Consider the following 17517-nt stretch of genomic DNA (forward strand, 5'->3'; position numbering starts at 1 on the left):
TACAGAGGCAGGATGACTTCCCTAGTCCTGCTCACCACACCATTCCTGATACAAGCCAGGATTCCATTGGCCCTCTTGGCCACCTGGGCACACTGCTGGCTCATATTCAGCCGAGTGTCCATCAGCACACCAAGGTCTCTTTTCTTCTGGGAGCTTTCCAGCCACACCTCCCCAAGCCTGTAGGGTTGCCTGGGGTTGTTGTGACCAAAATGCAGGACCCGACACTTGGCCCTCATGAAACTCATGCCGTTAGCATGAGTTAACCAGATAGACCCTGGGATGCAGACTGCTCTCCAAAGCCCAACTGGACACCAGCACACAAGAAGTTGATCAGATCCATCCCCAAGCAAGCACCAAGCCTCCCCAGGAAACTCTTTGCCATCAGCTCCGTCATCGCCTTTCCTTTCCTCCACACCTCAATCCCAAAGTAGTTCCCACATCTGCCAGCACGTGTTACCTCCCACCTTCTCATCGCACAGTGCTTCAACAGCACCAAATTTGCTTCTGGGGCCCTCCTTCACCTCACTGTGCTAACACTCAACTGTCATTATGATTAAACCACATTCTTTCTTTCCTCCTCAAAATAAAATGATTCTCAGACTAGAGGAATAGAAGGCTGAATCTGAGACACCCCCAGTCTGCAAAATAATCTGCTGCTTGGAAGCAAAGCGCTGTGCCAAGGAGTGCAGCTGCAAGCCGCAGGAGAAAAGTCACCATGCTGCCCTTCTCCTTTAGAACAGAAGGAAACACCACAGAAAGACAGAGCAGGCTTCACAAGCTCAAAATCCAGCACATCAAGCTGGCAAGAGATGATTCTGAACTGCCCTCGTTTACACTCATCTCCACAGTGGGGTCCGTCGTGGAGAGCTGAGAAGGAACTTACTGGCAGAGGCAGGGCCCTTCCCTGCAGCACTCCTTCTGTTAGTTCAGATTTAACTTACACAGAAATCCTAGCAGACGTTCTCACTGAGAACTGCACCTAAAATTCTTCCTTCCAGAGGAAAACAGGCCCAACACGCGGTTGTATACAATGCTTTCATCAAAACGAAGCAGAGATGGCACAGCAGGACAGACCTACTCAGAGTGCATGTTAGAAGCCATTCAAGAACCTAGTCGTTCTTGCTGCAGGTCCCCCGACTTCTGTTAAAAGCTGAACTGTCTCCAGAGCACCTGTTTCCATCAGCTGCCACCATCTAAAACAGCCAGCCTTCCTGCGGTCACCTGGCCCAAACATCCCTTTTGCTCTACGCTTGATTCCTGCAAGAGATCACAGTAAGGGATCACAGTGCTGGCACAGCTGAAACATAAAGGGTGTGCGAGTTCCCTGTTAGCACTCAGTGTGAACAAATCTACCAATGAGCAACACCGTGAATCCTCACTCACCTCAGCAGAGGTCAGCCCGCACCCCAGCCTTCCGCCTATCCACGTGCACATGCACACATGTGCAATGCTCTGCCCCTTCTACACACCCTCATGCACGCAACGCATCTTGTACCCTCCTTAGCATTCACAAACGTGCAAAACATCCCTGGGAACACATATGTGCCAACAAATACCACAAAACATCCCTTTGTCTCCACCTGTGTGCAACCCAACTCCTCACACACCCCTGTGCAAACACACAATTGTGCCACCGCATCCACGCACTATCCGTGTGCTCACACACACTCATGCAACCACATCCCTTGGTGCAGCCCTGTGCGCACACACACAGCCACATGTGCAGCCCCTTCCTTTCACTCCCAAAGTGCACACACACACCGGTACCACAATGTCCTTGCGCAGCTCCAACACTCTGCACACCCCTGTGCACGCACATATACGTGCAGGCTCGTCCTTACACACATACCCACTGACCTACACACACCTGAGCAACCCCACTGATTTGTACACTCATGGACACAAATGTGTGTGCAACACCATTGGTGCACAAATACACACAAACACACAAACTCATGGAACCCCACTGCTTTGTGCAATGCTGTGCACACTCACGTGTGTCATGCACTGATTTCCCAGCCAGTCCTCGTGGGGCCTCTTACTTAGGACGGGAGTGCAGGGGAGCAGCCAGAAGCTGTCTGCATTCCCTGCTGTCTGCTGGGCAGTTTTTCTGGAGATGCTTGGGTTGCTTTGCTTTTCCTTGGGAGGTGGGAATGAGCTTTGGGTTGGAGGCACATCCCGTGCCAGAGCATCCCAATGGCATGCGTGGGATCAGCAGGTCTGTCAGAGAAGTGGGTGAGGTTGCACACCAAGCTGCAGCAGAGGAAGGGGAGGAGGTTCCAGCACAGCTCTGCACCATTCTCTGCCACACTGGGCAGCTTGTTCCTGGCTCAGCAGTGCCATCAGACAAGAAGCAGGGAAGGAAATCAAGGATGGTGGGTACCATCAAACGCTGTCGGTGCATGCCTTCGTAAGAAAAACAGACCCAGAGCTTGTGGGTTGTTTCTGCTTTGGTAGCATTCATGTGCTGTAGCTGAGCAAAAGGTTGTGCTGCTTGAATCTTCTTCTGCAAGAGCCGCCTACCAGTAAATGTCTGCAGAGATAGAGGATGTGACAGAAAGCATTTGTCTCCACGACAGTGTAGTTACACTTGGTCGAGAGAGTGAGAGAGGCAGGCAGCACTGCCTGATGTTGGTCAGGGTGAGCTCCTCCTGCCGCAGCGCGATGATGGCAGGGCTGGAGATGATCTGCAGGGACAGCTCACAGGTGGGAGCCAGGAATGGACACGGTGGGAGGACAGAGGTGTCAGGGAGCAGCCACGGCGTTGAAGAGCATCCAAAAAGCAATAAAAAAAAGCACTGAAAAGCATCACAAAGCCACAGCCAGGAGGCTTGCAGTTTTCATGAGCAGTATCCAGGATGCTAGAGACTATTTGCTGCCATAAAAAATGGTAGCAGAGCTCTCACTGCAGGCATCCCAAAGTCAGGCAAAATGTGAACACATCCAGAGCTCTGCTGCACGCACCCCACAGCCAGAGCGTTGCAAGCTGAGCTGCCTTGCTGTTTCTTGCACTCTTCCCAGTCCCTGTGAATGAAGACTTGGAATGCAGCCAAAGTGTTGATTGAGCACGAGCGTGCCTTTATTCAATGGGACAAAGGAGGGCGTGAGAGGTCCAGGCTTTAAGATGGGACTCATCCTCTGTTGTTAAGGAGGGAGTGGCTCAGAGCTCCTGCTGTTACTTGGAGCCTGGGCCTGGTGGCCTGATTCTATGCCCCCCTCCAAGGGGCTCGTCATCTCCTCTGTGTCGCTGACCTGAGCCTGCATGGTGCTGCTGCTGTTGGGGCATTCAGGCTGTGCTTGGGCTGGGCTGCACTGCAGAAGCACTGGGTCCAGGCTGGTGCCTGTGGTGTCTGGCAGGCTCAGGTCAGCAGCTTCAGCAGGGATGGGATGAATGAGGGCTTGAACTTCGATGACGTTCTTCTCTTGATCACTGCTGTCATATGGAAGGCTTTCACTGGAACTGCAGCATCCTGTGCTTCCCATGAGTTCTCCATTGATGGAAGCGCAGGATGCATCATCGTCACATGCCCTGAGTCTTCGGGGTACATGAGGGCTGGAGTCACCTAGGAAGGAGTAGATGCACAGCGGTTAGTGTCGAACGTTCGCAAGATGAATCATGGAAGAGGTTCTTGACATTTGGCTATGTATGGGTGGTGGGCAGAAGCAAATAGGCTTCTAACAACAGTGTCACTGTCTTGAAAGTGATCCTCGTGCAGGATCCTCCTCGTGAAGGAGGTACAAGCCCACTGAAAGCATGAATTCTAGCTGTGTTGCTCACAAGCAGTGTTTTGAAAGCTGGATTTGCACTCTTACCTGCCAGGACCACGACTTCTGCTTCTGATGGCTCCCTGGCACTGCGCTGCAGTTGGTGTTCGGCCACAGGTGATGGTCTTTGCAGGCAGAGGCAGGAACACCAACTGCCGCAGCGCGATGACTCCATCCTCTTTCTGGGAGAACTTGCTCTGGAGAGAGAAAACAGAGCATGCTGTCAGTCGTGGTGTAGGGTGAAGGAAGAGCTGCTCCGAGCCCTTGACAACAGTTGCCCGTTCCTGGCACTGCCTGCTTTCTGCTGAAACACAGCTTAGAAACGCGCTCTGTTTCAAACAGCAGAGGACGCTTCCATTCCTACAGCTCCGCCCTCAAGTCCTGCTGGCTACATTTCTCTCAACCATGTCAAGCAAGATGTGGAGCATGTGAGCAAAGGCTCCACAGCAGGACAGGACAGGAGCTGGCAGGCTCATATATATATATAATGGACAAAAATTAAACCAATAAAACCCAACCGACCAATGATGATAGGGGCTGGAAAGGGAAGTCCTCTTTACCTTTTAGATGGAAAATCAATTACTGTGTGGAAGTTCCCCTGTACAACTGCGGGGGCTTCCTCCTCTTCTATCTCGCTGCTCTGTGTCACAGTGGGAGAGCTGCTCTGGCCGTTTCTCTCAGCCTGTGCCTCCTGCACGGTGAGCAGCTTCGTGGCAGGAGGAGACACCCACACAGACTTTAGCCCGGCCAGAGAACTGTGCCCTGCAAGGGAAAACCACAGGTAAGAGGGAGGATCAGACAGCAGCAGCACAGCCATCCCAGTTCTGCATTTCTCTCAGACTTGCTTATCCGAGACACTGGAAGACGAGGAGCTCAAACTAACCATGTGCTTAGAGGTATGCTCGTGGCAAAGGACACAGCCACAATTAAGAGCAGCTCAATGTATCAAAATAGGCAAACGAAAACCCTATTAAAACTAGTGGGCAGGGAACTCAGAAAGGTTCGCTGCCACACTTCAATCATGCATCACCTGCTGGCAAAACATCTTAACAGCAGTGACAGTTTTCTCCATGTAAGGTTTGGGTTTGGACACACTAAGGACATAGCAACAGGGTGCCATATTCTAATCTAAGCCCAGAAGCCTGTTGTCTCCTCGACAGTTAGAGCATTTTCAGAGGTCTTAGAGAAGGCCTGGATTGGATCAAGATGTCAGATCAAGATCAAGCTAATGGAGGAAGATGCTCACCCTCTCCCACGGCTGGTGTGGATTTGGAGCAGAAGATGACGTCTGTGTGGCTTATGATGAACTCAACAACAGCCGACTGCGTCTGCAGCTCCATACAGGCAACTTCTCCGCTGGCGCAGGCTGACTGGCTCTGCTGGGATCTGAAGAAAAGGCAGATCTTACAAGTCATTTCCCCAAGATCATTTCCCCAAGTATGAATTTTTGCAGAGAAAAACTGTCAAACTGGGCTCTGGAGACTTCCGCAGTGGGCCATCAGCAATGCCACTGACAAAATTCTCAAGGAAGTTCAAGGACACAATAGACCCATCTAAACATGAGAGCAGAAACTGTCATCTAGAAATTGTGCCCCTGGGGTTGGGAGAGAGCAGAAGTAAGCATGGCGTTGAAACGGAAAAAGAAGTTTACCTTAAAAGGTTTGGAGCCCACACTATCGCTAAATTCTTAGCGTCCATGTTGGTGACGGAGCTGTTCCTGGCTAGAGACGCCAAGTGTCTCATCAGGTATTCCAGCGTCCTGGAAAACAAGAGAGGCAGATGTTCAGCACCAAAAAGCAAGCGGTGCTGCAGTGCACAAAACAAACCTCACTTCATGCTAGTGGTTGTCATTGCTACTGTCCCTGAATATGAAGTAGATAAAACGTTTCCAATGGCACCACGCTGCAGTACCAAGCCCTGCAAAGCACAGCCGCAGCCATTGGCTGCACCAATCGTACCCCCGTGCCAAGGAACTGACCCAATCCATTGACCCAATGCAGCCTTCAGCCGCTTCAGCGTGCACAGGCATGATGTTGCAGGTGTGAGGCAACACCTGGAATCGCATCATTGCCCTCTGAAAGGCAGCAGGGCTGAGCTCAGCAGACCGAGCGCAGCACTGACCTGTAGTGAGGAGCGGGCAGCTGCTGGATGGCTTCCTGCATTCTGTGCATCCGCTCCTCCTCTGTGGCAGCACAAACAGCGTCCTGGAAAAAGGCAGGAAGGGATTCAGACACCAGTCAGGCTGGAGAGCTGCCACAGGTTTGGGAACCATGGGGACAGCGCGCTGGTGGTCAGCACCGAGGCAGACTCGATGCCTTCCAAGAGGCATCAGGGGAACACAGTGGCACACAGCCTGTGTCGTTGAGGTCAAGCAGTGCAAGCTCTGGGGGCTTTACTGCCTGATTGCACAGCACAGCTCCTCGCAGCAGGCATTCCTCTCCAAGTCCACTTTGCTATTAACCCCATTCTACCAATAGCTGGGGAACAGCAAAGGAAAGGGAATTCTCACAAGCATTGTGAATAGCTTAAATAAGCACCTCCTGGCACCACCACAAGTGGCATCAGTGAGAGGCAGGATGTGGCAAAGGCATGCCTCATGGGGCTAACAGAAAGAAGACCTCAGAACTGGGGCACTGCTGCAACCACCAGCCAGGACGCCCAGGGAACAGGTATGTGTCATTTCCAAGACATTGCCCTGAGCTTACCGAGAACTTGTCATACAGTTGGTCGGTCAGGAGAGGGTTCGGGAGCTCCCTGAAGTACAACTTGCACAGGGAGCTCACGCTGTGAAGTTCTCGGACGCTTAGCTCGGGAACCTGCTCCGTATCGAATTCATGGCTGCAGAGAAGGACACAGAATTGGGCAGAGGGCTTTGAGAAAGAGGAAAACAAGTCCAAAGACACACATACAGTCAAGAAAAGGAAGAGGTTCCTCTGAACGCCTGCAGCATGGCACGGGCCCCTACTGACAGCTGTGTCAGTTGCAGCACTCTTACCGTAGTTGCTGGATCCTGGATGCCACGCCGGACAGGCGGTATATCCCCCGCACCACACCATGTTCCTCAATGAATTGAGCGCAGCTCAGGAGGACCTGGGGGACTACAGAACAAGAGCCAGCGGTTAGCTCAGCTTCTTACTTAAGTCCTGGTTCAGGCCGTGCTCTTCTCACATCCCATCCTCTAAGCCCAGCCGGGCTACCGCTTGCTTCCTCCTTACAGGAGAAGGCTGGCAGAGACAGCTGTGAGGATAGTGCACAGAGACGCGTTCTTGGCTTTCCAGAAATGCCACGACCTATCAACAGCCTGGAGAAAGTAATTCTGGCAAAGCCACAGACACTGCAAGTCCCATCACAGCTCCCTGGGGAATGGAAGAATCCAATCTCACATCCAGAAGAGCTAGGGAAAGGATGCAGGATGCTCTCTGTGGCTAGAAGCCTTCCTACGTTTTCAGGCTGAAACAATTTCTGGATATGATCTCCCTTTCAACTTTAGATGCCCAACGGAGAAAGATCTCAGGAATGGGTTGTTCCTTACCATCACGGCCAGAGCGGAGAAGGTGCTCCCCCAGGTCACAGCCAAACACCCCTTCCTTCGTTGGCTCCGGCTCCGTTGCTCTCCTGGGGCGGGCCTTCACCAAGGAACGAAGGAAGGTACTGAGCTTGCCCCGTTTCTTCAGCACTGCACAACAAAACAAAGAAACCAGTTCATTTCAGGCTTGGATCGGTTGGACGAGGCCGATCATAACACATTCGACCGAGCACGTAACAACAGGAAGAACATTCCGAACAAGGACACGCAAGAACGGTTTTCCCCATCCCTGCAACTGCCCAAGGCCAGGTCAGAAGGGGCCCCATACAGCCTGCTCTCATCTCCAGCTAAATGCACAGGCTGGCGACCCAGACTGAGGCAGGGGCCTTGGAGCCTGAGGATCCTTTAGGCCCCTTCCAATCCCAAGCCATTCAAGGAGGATTCTGTGACTTCCCCATGCCCAAGAATAAACACAGTGAGATTGGGCCAGATCTCTGCGTGTTCCGCTTAATGCAGTCCTCTTGCTAAGCTTGCTCATCTCGGGCATTAACAAAACCCCTGAAAGCCAAGCTGTGTCCCCATTTTATTAATCCGCATTGTCAAATGTAAAACACGTACCTGGCTTTGGCAAGGAATTGACAAGGGACTCGGGAACTTTTCCGCTGATGAGTTCCACGCACTCACCAGGGAAAAACCCGACCTGGAACAAGAACAAAAAGACAGGTGGGCATTAGCCCAAGCTCAGCACCAAAGGGAAGGTCCTCTGACACCGACACAGGGCAACTGCTTGCGTCTAGAAGCCGTCCTGTGCAGGCAGAGCAGCTCCAGTCTGAGATTCCTGACTCTACTCAAGTTGTGCTCTCTAGTCGGAAACGTGTGCCTACCTCAAAGCCACGCTTGCCTCTCCACCAGGGGCTCAGCTCCTTTGGTGGCATAGCAACTATGCACACCAAGTCTCCAACCTGCAAGAGATTGAAACATCAATCCCAGCTTCAGCACAGCTGGCAGGAAAGCACAGCTCAAATAACTGCCTGATTCTTTGCTGCAGAATATCCTCAAGCTTGACAGCAAGGGAGACATTTTGAAGGAGTCTTGAGAGTATTCGAAAGGCGTTCACACCCTATACTACTCTCCCGTGCATGACAACAAGGAACGCCTGGAACTGCTTACCTCCAGGGAGAGCTCATCCGGCCCCTGGGCGACGTGGCTCTTAATAACATGGGCTGCCGCAATCGCCGGAACGTTAAGAGATGACACCGCACGCTCCAGCTGTGGCTTCCGCATGTTATCAGCCTGCAAAACAGAGCACAAGCCTTGGTCAGGAGCTGAGGACAAACCAGGAGGATTTCAAGGTGAGGAGCACATCTGCAGAGAAAGCTGCAGCAAATGCGCTCCATCCTTGTCGGGAGCACTTCAGAAGGAGCTGCACATCTCATCACAGTTGTTTCTCTTCCTGGCGTGCATTGCCAGGCCATGCAAAGATGCATCTCTCTCTACCCAGACTAATCAGCAGTGGCACTGGTGCAGACAGGTGGCCAGGCCCTTTTTGGCCCATTCTTTCCTGCAGGAGAGTACATGTGCAGCTCCCTCTGCTGGCTCAACACAGGGAACAAAGACCAGCCAGGGCTTCATACTGTACCTCCGTCGCCGCCACCTCAGGCTCGCGGCTGATCCCACTGCACGCGACACCCATCACAGCAAGTGTGAAGAGCTGGAACAGAGCAGAAACACTTCTGTTTTCTCTGTTCACACAGCACAGTATGGGGACACTTCTTCAGAACTACCCTCGCATGCCCTGCGGCAAAACCATGAAGGGGGACAAAACATGGCACGTACCTGGCAGTGAGATCACCTCAAGCTACCTGCAGCAGTTCCTTGTCGCTTTGCTCAGATGTAATGAGAGCAAAAGCTGCACCGAGGCAGTGGGCGGATGGTGAAGAGAGGAGAGAGAAAGAGCAGGTCAGCGAGCAGGGCTAAGACAGCCATGGAATAACGCACACAGCACAACCGTCCCATCCCCTTGCTGCAAGACATGCTGAGTCTCAGGCTACGTGATGCCTGTCCTCCCAGCAACTTTACGATGCTTCCACAACTAAGTAAAGACGACGACGGAAGAAGCACCGAACGGGTGCCACCTTTACGGATACCCCCTTTGGAACGTGTGTACCGGGGGAAAATTACGTCTGATGGTCAAGAGTAAGCAATACGGTGCTGTGAGCTCCGACAGCCAGGAGTTCTCAACACCTCACTGCCCACCCGTCCATCCCACGTTGGCTCAGCTTACCTACAAGATGCTGCGCACGATGGTGTGAAGAAAAAGGCACTAAAGCCACTAAAGGCACTAAAGGCACAAGAGCAACAAACCAACCAACTACTCCGACCACTAGCTCACCCACAAAGGAGCACAGAACGCACCGCTCCTCCCCTCATTCCAGACGCTTATGACATCACCAAGGGCCAACAGCCTGGTCCACCATGACCCCCCACAAGGCGGGGAGGCAAGACCAAGTGGTCACGTCTGATTCCAACACAACACCACAACATTCCAGAACTCAGTGTGGGCTTGGAATTCTATCCTGGTGTGGCAGCGCAATGGGAGGTGTTAGGGCACAGCTGAAGAACTGACAGACACCGGACGTTTCCAAAGGAGGGTGCCAGATTAACTCTCAGCAGTCTCTTGCAGGGCTCTTTGGGATGCTTCAATCCCATTTTCACTGCCTAGGTCATTTCTAGAAAGTCCAGCCGACAAATGCTCACTTTGTCTGGGGAACGCCTCTATGCATCATGAATGAAAAATAAAATAAAATGGGCACGTGACCTTGTGACCTCTCTGCTCTTGTTGTCAGCCAGACACCTAAGATGAGCATTACGTGTTCGTGCTCCTGAATGAAGATTCACCCAAGTCTGTGTTCCACTCTGCTCCATCTCTGGGTCTAAAAGAAACACAGACAGAGATGATTACAAGATCCTTTGCACATATGAAAGCCCAGGGTGCACACTAATTCTCTTTAGCAAGAAATACTACTTGAGAATTCACAGAATCCACACATAAACTTACTTTCTCTTTAACCCTTTTCCTTTGTACATGATTCCACTATTTATACCCTCAATTAATGATTCATACTGCACATGATGTTATGATGTAGAATATTGACAGCAACAGCACAAAACCATGACAGAATCCACAGACAGTTTTTTGAGAGGTAGTATGAAAGATGAACAGAAAGGAAATAGATTCATTCAAATAACCTACTTAATCCTCTCCCCATCAAAAAGGAAGCCTTCTGGGCACTGTTACAAGCTGCTCCTAGAACAACTTGCACCACAAACTGCGGTACATACATCTTCTTCCCACAGCACCCTCCCCTCTCTGGTTAGTGTCAGATTCACTCAGGTTAAAATACGTGGATCAGAACAGCCATTCAGTTCTGCTGAGGCGGGATCCCACTGCCGGGATGTCCCCCAGTCCCATTTCCTGCTTTTCCCAGCACGGGTGGTGAAGGGAACAGCAACTGACATCACCTACCCAGACTTCTGCAGGGCCTTCCTTTCAGTCTCACATCACAGCGAGAAGCAGGAGAGCTCTCGTTGCACAAAGCTCGGGGCTGCAGAAATCAAGGCTGCCTCTAAGGTGGTGCTTCAAACAACATGTGTAATTGGACACGAGACATGAAAGACAGGGCTGCAAGCGCAACATCAGCGCTTCCTGCAGAGCACATCGCACAGCTGTAGGCACACTGCAGAAGACTCACACAGCACCTGAGAGGTAACAGCTCAGGAAGGAAAACCTTACCCTGTGAACACAGCCACAAGCTACTCTCTTCTTCGTGGCCTTCGTTCACACTGAGCATTTCCCTCAAGAGTGCTGCTCAAGGTGATGCTGTCTCCAGCTGTTGGCCACTTGCACTGCTGGACGCTGCACCCACAGCTCATTCTGCTTGAAGTAAAGCCTGCTGGCTTCACTCCAAAGCACAGGCACAGGCCACAGCCTGATCCACCTGCTTTGTCTGAAAAGCTTCTAAAGCTGCTCTCATTGGATCCCTTCTGCTGCTCGTTCTCTCTGGGCAGGAAGCTCTACTCTCACAGCAACAGCCAAGAGCTGGAAGGCTGGAAACGCCTCCAATCCCCACGGATGATTCTGTCTACAAACACAACAGCTGCCTGCTCTTCAGCAGGGGGATGCTCACCCAGCAAAGCGCTCACCCAGCAGATACCTTTTCCATACTCTCAGAGCTGTCATAACAGTGTGCAGCCCTTGGCACTGCATTTCCAATCAAGGTAAACATAGATCTAAGCTACTCCTTCTGTGTTAATACTTAGATTCCCAGTTGCAGTTGGAGCTCGAGAGCTCAACACAACAGATATGACACGAGGTGCAACTGGAAGACGTGTCTCCAAGCCAACAAAAGCCAACTCACCAACCAAGAGCCAGGTCTTGCTAATTCAACTGATCAGAGCATGTGGGAGGGGGCCGGACATCAGACCACAAGTGTCCATTTCCACTGCAGCTCCATCTAGAGAAGAGCACCAATCAGCAGGTGAGAATGAATTCATTCACAGGCTGCACAATGAGTCAGTTCTTTACACAAAAATACCCCACACTGATCCCCACAAAAAAGGGAACGGCAGGAGCTAATACGGACCAAAGAGGTTCTTGTTCCTACGCCTCATCCTCTCACCCCAAGTCCTGGGTGATGCCCACAGGCTTCAAGTCAGGTCTCAAATCCATTGGACTCCTGTCTCTGGATTTGCCCTGGTCTGGCCCAAGCCCCGGTCCTACCATAGGATTGTAGAATTACTCAGGTTGGAAAAGACCTTGAAGATGATCAAGTCCAACCGCAGCCTAACCAGTACCCTAACTCTAAAAGCCCTACACTAAATCATATCCCTGAGTACCACATCCAAATGGCTCTTAAATACAACCAGGGATGGCGATTCAACCACCTCCCTTGGGAGCCTATTCCAGTCACCAATGCCGAGTACAGAGGCAGGATGACTTCCCTAGTCCTGCTCACCACACCATTCCTGATACAAGCCAGGATTCCATTGGCCCTCTTGGCCACCTGGGCACACTGCTGGCTCATATTCAGCCGAGTGTCCATCAGCACACCAAGGTCTCTTTTCTTCTGGGAGCTTTCCAGCCACACCTCCCCAAGCCTGTAGGGTTGCCTGGGGTTGTTGTGACCAAAATGCAGGACCCGACACTTGGCCCTCATGAAACTCATGCCGTTAGCATGAGTTAACCAGATAGACCCTGGGATGCAGACTGCTCTCCAAAGCCCAACTGGACACCAGCACACAAGAAGTTGATCAGATCCATCCCCAAGCAAGCACCAAGCCTCCCCAGGAAACTCTTTGCCATCAGCTCCGTCATCGCCTTTCCTTTCCTCCACACCTCAATCCCAAAGTAGTTCCCACATCTGCCAGCACGTGTTACCTCCCACCTTCTCATCGCACAGTGCTTCAACAGCACCAAATTTGCTTCTGGGGCCCTCCTTCACCTCACTGTGCTAACACTCAACTGTCATTATGATTAAACCACATTCTTTCTTTCCTCCTCAAAATAAAATGATTCTCAGACTAGAGGAATAGAAGGCTGAATCTGAGACACCCCCAGTCTGCAAAATAATCTGCTGCTTGGAAGCAAAGCGCTGTGCCAAGGAGTGCAGCTGCAAGCCGCAGGAGAAAAGTCACCATGCTGCCCTTCTCCTTTAGAACAGAAGGAAACACCACAGAAAGACAGAGCAGGCTTCACAAGCTCAAAATCCAGCACATCAAGCTGGCAAGAGATGATTCTGAACTGCCCTCGTTTACACTCATCTCCACAGTGGGGTCCGTCGTGGAGAGCTGAGAAGGAACTTACTGGCAGAGGCAGGGCCCTTCCCTGCAGCACTCCTTCTGTTAGTTCAGATTTAACTTACACAGAAATCCTAGCAGACGTTCTCACTGAGAACTGCACCTAAAATTCTTCCTTCCAGAGGAAAACAGGCCCAACACGCGGTTGTATACAATGCTTTCATCAAAACGAAGCAGAGATGGCACAGCAGGACAGACCTACTCAGAGTGCATGTTAGAAGCCATTCAAGAACCTAGTCGTTCTTGCTGCAGGTCCCCCGACTTCTGTTAAAAGCTGAACTGTCTCCAGAGCACCTGTTTCCATCAGCTGCCACCATCTAAAACAGCCAGCCTTCCTGCGGTCACCTGGCCCAAACATCCCTTTTGCTCTACGCTTGATTCCTGCAAGAGATCACAGTAAGGGATCACAGTGCTAGCACAGCTGAAACATAAAGGGTGTGCGAGTTCCCTGTTAGCACTCAGTGTGAACAAATCTACCAATGAGCAACACCGTGAATCCTCACTCACCTCAGCAGAGGTCAGCCCGCACCCCAGCCTTCCGCCTATCCACGTGCACATGCACACATGTGCAATGCTCTGCCCCTTCTACACACCCTCATGCACGCAACGCATCTTGTACCCTCCTTAGCATTCACAAACGTGCAAAACATCCCTGGGAACACATATGTGCCAACAAATACCACAAAACATCCCTTTGTCTCCACCTGTGTGCAACCCAACTCCTCACACACCCCTGTGCAAACACACAATTGTGCCACCGCATCCACGCACTATCCGTGTGCTCACACACACTCATGCAACCACATCCCTTGGTGCAGCCCTGTGCGCACACACACAGCCACATGTGCAGCCCCTTCCTTTCACTCCCAAAGTGCACACACACACCGGTACCACAATGTCCTTGCGCAGCTCCAACACTCTGCACACCCCTGTGCACGCACATATACGTGCAGGCTCGTCCTTACACACATACCCACTGACCTACACACACCTGAGCAACCCCACTGATTTGTACACTCATGGACACAAATGTGTGTGCAACACCATTGGTGCACAAATACACACAAACACACAAACTCATGGAACCCCACTGCTTTGTGCAATGCTGTGCACACTCACGTGTGTCATGCACTGATTTCCCAGCCAGTCCTCGTGGGGCCTCTTACTTAGGACGGGAGTGCAGGGGAGCAGCCAGAAGCTGTCTGCATTCCCTGCTGTCTGCTGGGCAGTTTTTCTGGAGATGCTTGGGTTGCTTTGCTTTTCCTTGGGAGGTGGGAATGAGCTTTGGGTTGGAGGCACATCCCGTGCCAGAGCATCCCAATGGCATGCGTGGGATCAGCAGGTCTGTCAGAGAAGTGGGTGAGGTTGCACACCAAGCTGCAGCAGAGGAAGGGGAGGAGGTTCCAGCACAGCTCTGCACCATTCTCTGCCACACTGGGCAGCTTGTTCCTGGCTCAGCAGTGCCATCAGACAAGAAGCAGGGAAGGAAATCAAGGATGGTGGGTACCATCAAACGCTGTCGGTGCATGCCTTCGTAAGAAAAACAGACCCAGAGCTTGTGGGTTGTTTCTGCTTTGGTAGCATTCATGTGCTGTAGCTGAGCAAAAGGTTGTGCTGCTTGAATCTTCTTCTGCAAGAGCCGCCTACCAGTAAATGTCTGCAGAGATAGAGGATGTGACAGAAAGCATTTGTCTCCACGACAGTGTAGTTACACTTGGTCGAGAGAGTGAGAGAGGCAGGCAGCACTGCCTGATGTTGGTCAGGGTGAGCTCCTCCTGCCGCAGCGCGATGATGGCAGGGCTGGAGATGATCTGCAGGGACAGCTCACAGGTGGGAGCCAGGAATGGACACGGTGGGAGGACAGAGGTGTCAGGGAGCAGCCACGGCGTTGAAGAGCATCCAAAAAGCAATAAAAAAAAGCACTGAAAAGCATCACAAAGCCACAGCCAGGAGGCTTGCAGTTTTCATGAGCAGTATCCAGGATGCTAGAGACTATTTGCTGCCATAAAAAATGGTAGCAGAGCTCTCACTGCAGGCATCCCAAAGTCAGGCAAAATGTGAACACATCCAGAGCTCTGCTGCACGCACCCCACAGCCAGAGCGTTGCAAGCTGAGCTGCCTTGCTGTTTCTTGCACTCTTCCCAGTCCCTGTGAATGAAGACTTGGAATGCAGCCAAAGTGTTGATTGAGCACGAGCGTGCCTTTATTCAATGGGACAAAGGAGGGCGTGAGAGGTCCAGGCTTTAAGATGGGACTCATCCTCTGTTGTTAAGGAGGGAGTGGCTCAGAGCTCCTGCTGTTACTTGGAGCCTGGGCCTGGTGGCCTGATTCTATGCCCCCCTCCAAGGGGCTCGTCATCTCCTCTGTGTCGCTGACCTGAGCCTGCATGGTGCTGCTGCTGTCGGGGCATTCAGGCTGTGCTTGGGCTGGGCTGCACTGCAGAAGCACTGGGTCCAGGCTGGTGCCTGTGGTGTCTGGCAGGCTCAGGTCAGCAGCTTCAGCAGGGATGGGATGAATGAGGGCTTGAACTTCGATGACGTTCTTCTCTTGATCACTGCTGTCATATGGAAGGCTTTCACTGGAACTGCAGCATCCTGTGCTTCCCATGAGTTCTCCATTGATGGAAGCGCAGGATGCATCATCGTCACATGCCCTGAGTCTTCGGGGTACATGAGGGCTGGAGTCACCTAGGAAGGAGTAGATGCACAGCGGTTAGTGTCGAACGTTCGCAAGATGAATCATGGAAGAGGTTCTTGACATTTGGCTATGTATGGGTGGTGGGCAGAAGCAAATAGGCTTCTAACAACAGTGTCACTGTCTTGAAAGTGATCCTCGTGCAGGATCCTCCTCGTGAAGGAGGTACAAGCCCACTGAAAGCATGAATTCTAGCTGTGTTGCTCACAAGCAGTGTTTTGAAAGCTGGATTTGCACTCTTACCTGCCAGGACCACGACTTCTGCTTCTGATGGCTCCCTGGCACTGCGCTGCAGTTGGTGTTCGGCCACAGGTGATGGTCTTTGCAGGCAGAGGCAGGAACACCAACTGCCGCAGCGCGATGACTCCATCCTCTTTCTGGGAGAACTTGCTCTGGAGAGAGAAAACAGAGCATGCTGTCAGTCGTGGTGTAGGGTGAAGGAAGAGCTGCTCCGAGCCCTTGACAACAGTTGCCCGTTCCTGGCACTGCCTGCTTTCTGCTGAAACACAGCTTAGAAACGCGCTCTGTTTCAAACAGCAGAGGACGCTTCCATTCCTACAGCTCCGCCCTCAAGTCCTGCTGGCTACATTTCTCTCAACCATGTCAAGCAAGATGTGGAGCATGTGAGCAAAGGCTCCACAGCAGGACAGGACAGGAGCTGGCAGGCTCATATATATATATAATGGACAAAAATTAAACCAATAAAACCCAACCGACCAATGATGATAGGGGCTGGAAAGGGAAGTCCTCTTTACCTTTTAGATGGAAAATCAATTACTGTGTGGAAGTTCCCCTGTACAACTGCGGGGGCTTCCTCCTCTTCTATCTCGCTGCTCTGTGTCACAGTGGGAGAGCTGCTCTGGCCGTTTCTCTCAGCCTGTGCCTCCTGCACGGTGAGCAGCTTCGTGGCAGGAGGAGACACCCACACAGACTTTAGCCCGGCCAGAGAACTGTGCCCTGCAAGGGAAAACCACAGGTAAGAGGGAGGATCAGACAGCAGCAGCACAGCCATCCCAGTTCTGCATTTCTCTCAGACTTGCTTATCCGAGACACTGGAAGACGAGGAGCTCAAACTAACCATGTGCTTAGAGGTATGCTCGTGGCAAAGGACACAGCCACAATTAAGAGCAGCTCAATGTATCAAAATAGGCAAACGAAAACCCTATTAAAACTAGTGGGCAGGGAACTCAGAAAGGTTCGCTGCCACACTTCAATCATGCATCACCTGCTGGCAAAACATCTTAACAGCAGTGACAGTTTTCTCCATGTAAGGTTTGGGTTTGGACACACTAAGGACATAGCAACAGGGTGCCATATTCTAATCTAAGCCCAGAAGCCTGTTGTCTCCTCGACAGTTAGAGCATTTTCAGAGGTCTTAGAGAAGGCCTGGATTGGATCAAGATGTCAGATCAAGATCAAGCTAATGGAGGAAGATGCTCACCCTCTCCCACGGCTGGTGTGGATTTGGAGCAGAAGATGACGTCTGTGTGGCTTATGATGAACTCAACAACAGCCGACTGCGTCTGCAGCTCCATACAGGCAACTTCTCCGCTGGCGCAGGCTGACTGGCTCTGCTGGGATCTGAAGAAAAGGCAGATCTTACAAGTCATTTCCCCAAGATCATTTCCCCAAGTATGAATTTTTGCAGAGAAAAACTGTCAAACTGGGCTCTGGAG

The 17517-nt window shown here is 51.8% G+C and overlaps 3 protein-coding genes and 1 long non-coding RNA gene across 4 annotated transcripts; all 4 read right to left on the bottom strand.

The window, feature by feature from the left end:
• Positions 1 to 1156: 1156 nt before the first annotated feature.
• Positions 1157 to 2075, bottom strand: LOC146762940 (uncharacterized). The gene is made up of 2 exons (XR_014932333.1): positions 1996 to 2075; positions 1157 to 1257 (listed from the first exon to the last, which is right to left on the bottom strand). It is a non-coding gene; the product is annotated as an uncharacterized LOC146762940 (long non-coding RNA).
• Positions 2076 to 3055: 980 nt separating this feature from the next.
• On the bottom strand, positions 3056 to 4582 carry LOC146762941 (rho GTPase-activating protein 32-like). The gene is made up of 3 exons (XM_085543086.1): positions 4326 to 4582; positions 3814 to 3962; positions 3056 to 3563 (listed from the first exon to the last, which is right to left on the bottom strand). Exons 1-3 carry the CDS (start codon positions 4580 to 4582, stop codon positions 3145 to 3147), a joined length of 825 nt encoding a protein of 274 aa, XP_085399212.1. The 3' UTR covers positions 3056 to 3144.
• Positions 4583 to 5340: 758 nt separating this feature from the next.
• On the bottom strand, positions 5341 to 8003 carry LOC146762942 (rho GTPase-activating protein 32-like; the record flags this gene model as incomplete). Its single annotated transcript, XM_085543160.1, has 7 exons — positions 5341 to 5359; positions 5417 to 5524; positions 5887 to 5969; positions 6471 to 6603; positions 6761 to 6863; positions 7298 to 7441; positions 7910 to 8003. Coding segments are annotated over 7 exons (684 nt in total), but the record flags the coding sequence as incomplete, so codon positions are not given.
• Positions 8004 to 15326: 7323 nt separating this feature from the next.
• On the bottom strand, positions 15327 to 16853 carry LOC146762943 (rho GTPase-activating protein 32-like). The gene is made up of 3 exons (XM_085543227.1): positions 16597 to 16853; positions 16085 to 16233; positions 15327 to 15834 (listed from the first exon to the last, which is right to left on the bottom strand). The coding sequence occupies exons 1-3, from the start codon at positions 16851 to 16853 to the stop codon at positions 15416 to 15418; spliced, it is 825 nt and encodes a 274-aa protein (XP_085399353.1). The 3' UTR covers positions 15327 to 15415.
• Between the last annotated feature and the right edge of the window lie 664 nt (positions 16854 to 17517).

This window comes from Coturnix japonica, chromosome 1 (genome assembly GCF_054131305.1).
Source record: "Coturnix japonica strain WE chromosome 1, WE-NBRP24, whole genome shotgun sequence".
Lineage (NCBI taxonomy): Eukaryota > Metazoa > Chordata > Aves > Galliformes > Phasianidae > Coturnix > Coturnix japonica.

Bases quoted from the DNA above. Each gene is read 5' to 3' on its own strand.
- LOC146762941 (XM_085543086.1), bottom strand. From the start codon at position 4,582: ATGGCTGTGCTGCTGCTGTCTGATCCTCCCTCTTACCTGTGGTTTTCC. The intron at 3,963-4,325 runs GTAAAGAGGACT...TTCTCTCTCCAG, and splicing joins ATTGATTTTCCATCTAAAAG to AGCAAGTTCTCCCAGAAAGA. The intron at 3,564-3,813 runs GTAAGAGTGCAA...ACTCCTTCCTAG, and splicing joins AGAAGTCGTGGTCCTGGCAG to GTGACTCCAGCCCTCATGTA.
- LOC146762943 (XM_085543227.1), bottom strand. From the start codon at position 16,853: ATGGCTGTGCTGCTGCTGTCTGATCCTCCCTCTTACCTGTGGTTTTCC. The intron at 16,234-16,596 runs GTAAAGAGGACT...TTCTCTCTCCAG, and splicing joins ATTGATTTTCCATCTAAAAG to AGCAAGTTCTCCCAGAAAGA. The intron at 15,835-16,084 runs GTAAGAGTGCAA...ACTCCTTCCTAG, and splicing joins AGAAGTCGTGGTCCTGGCAG to GTGACTCCAGCCCTCATGTA.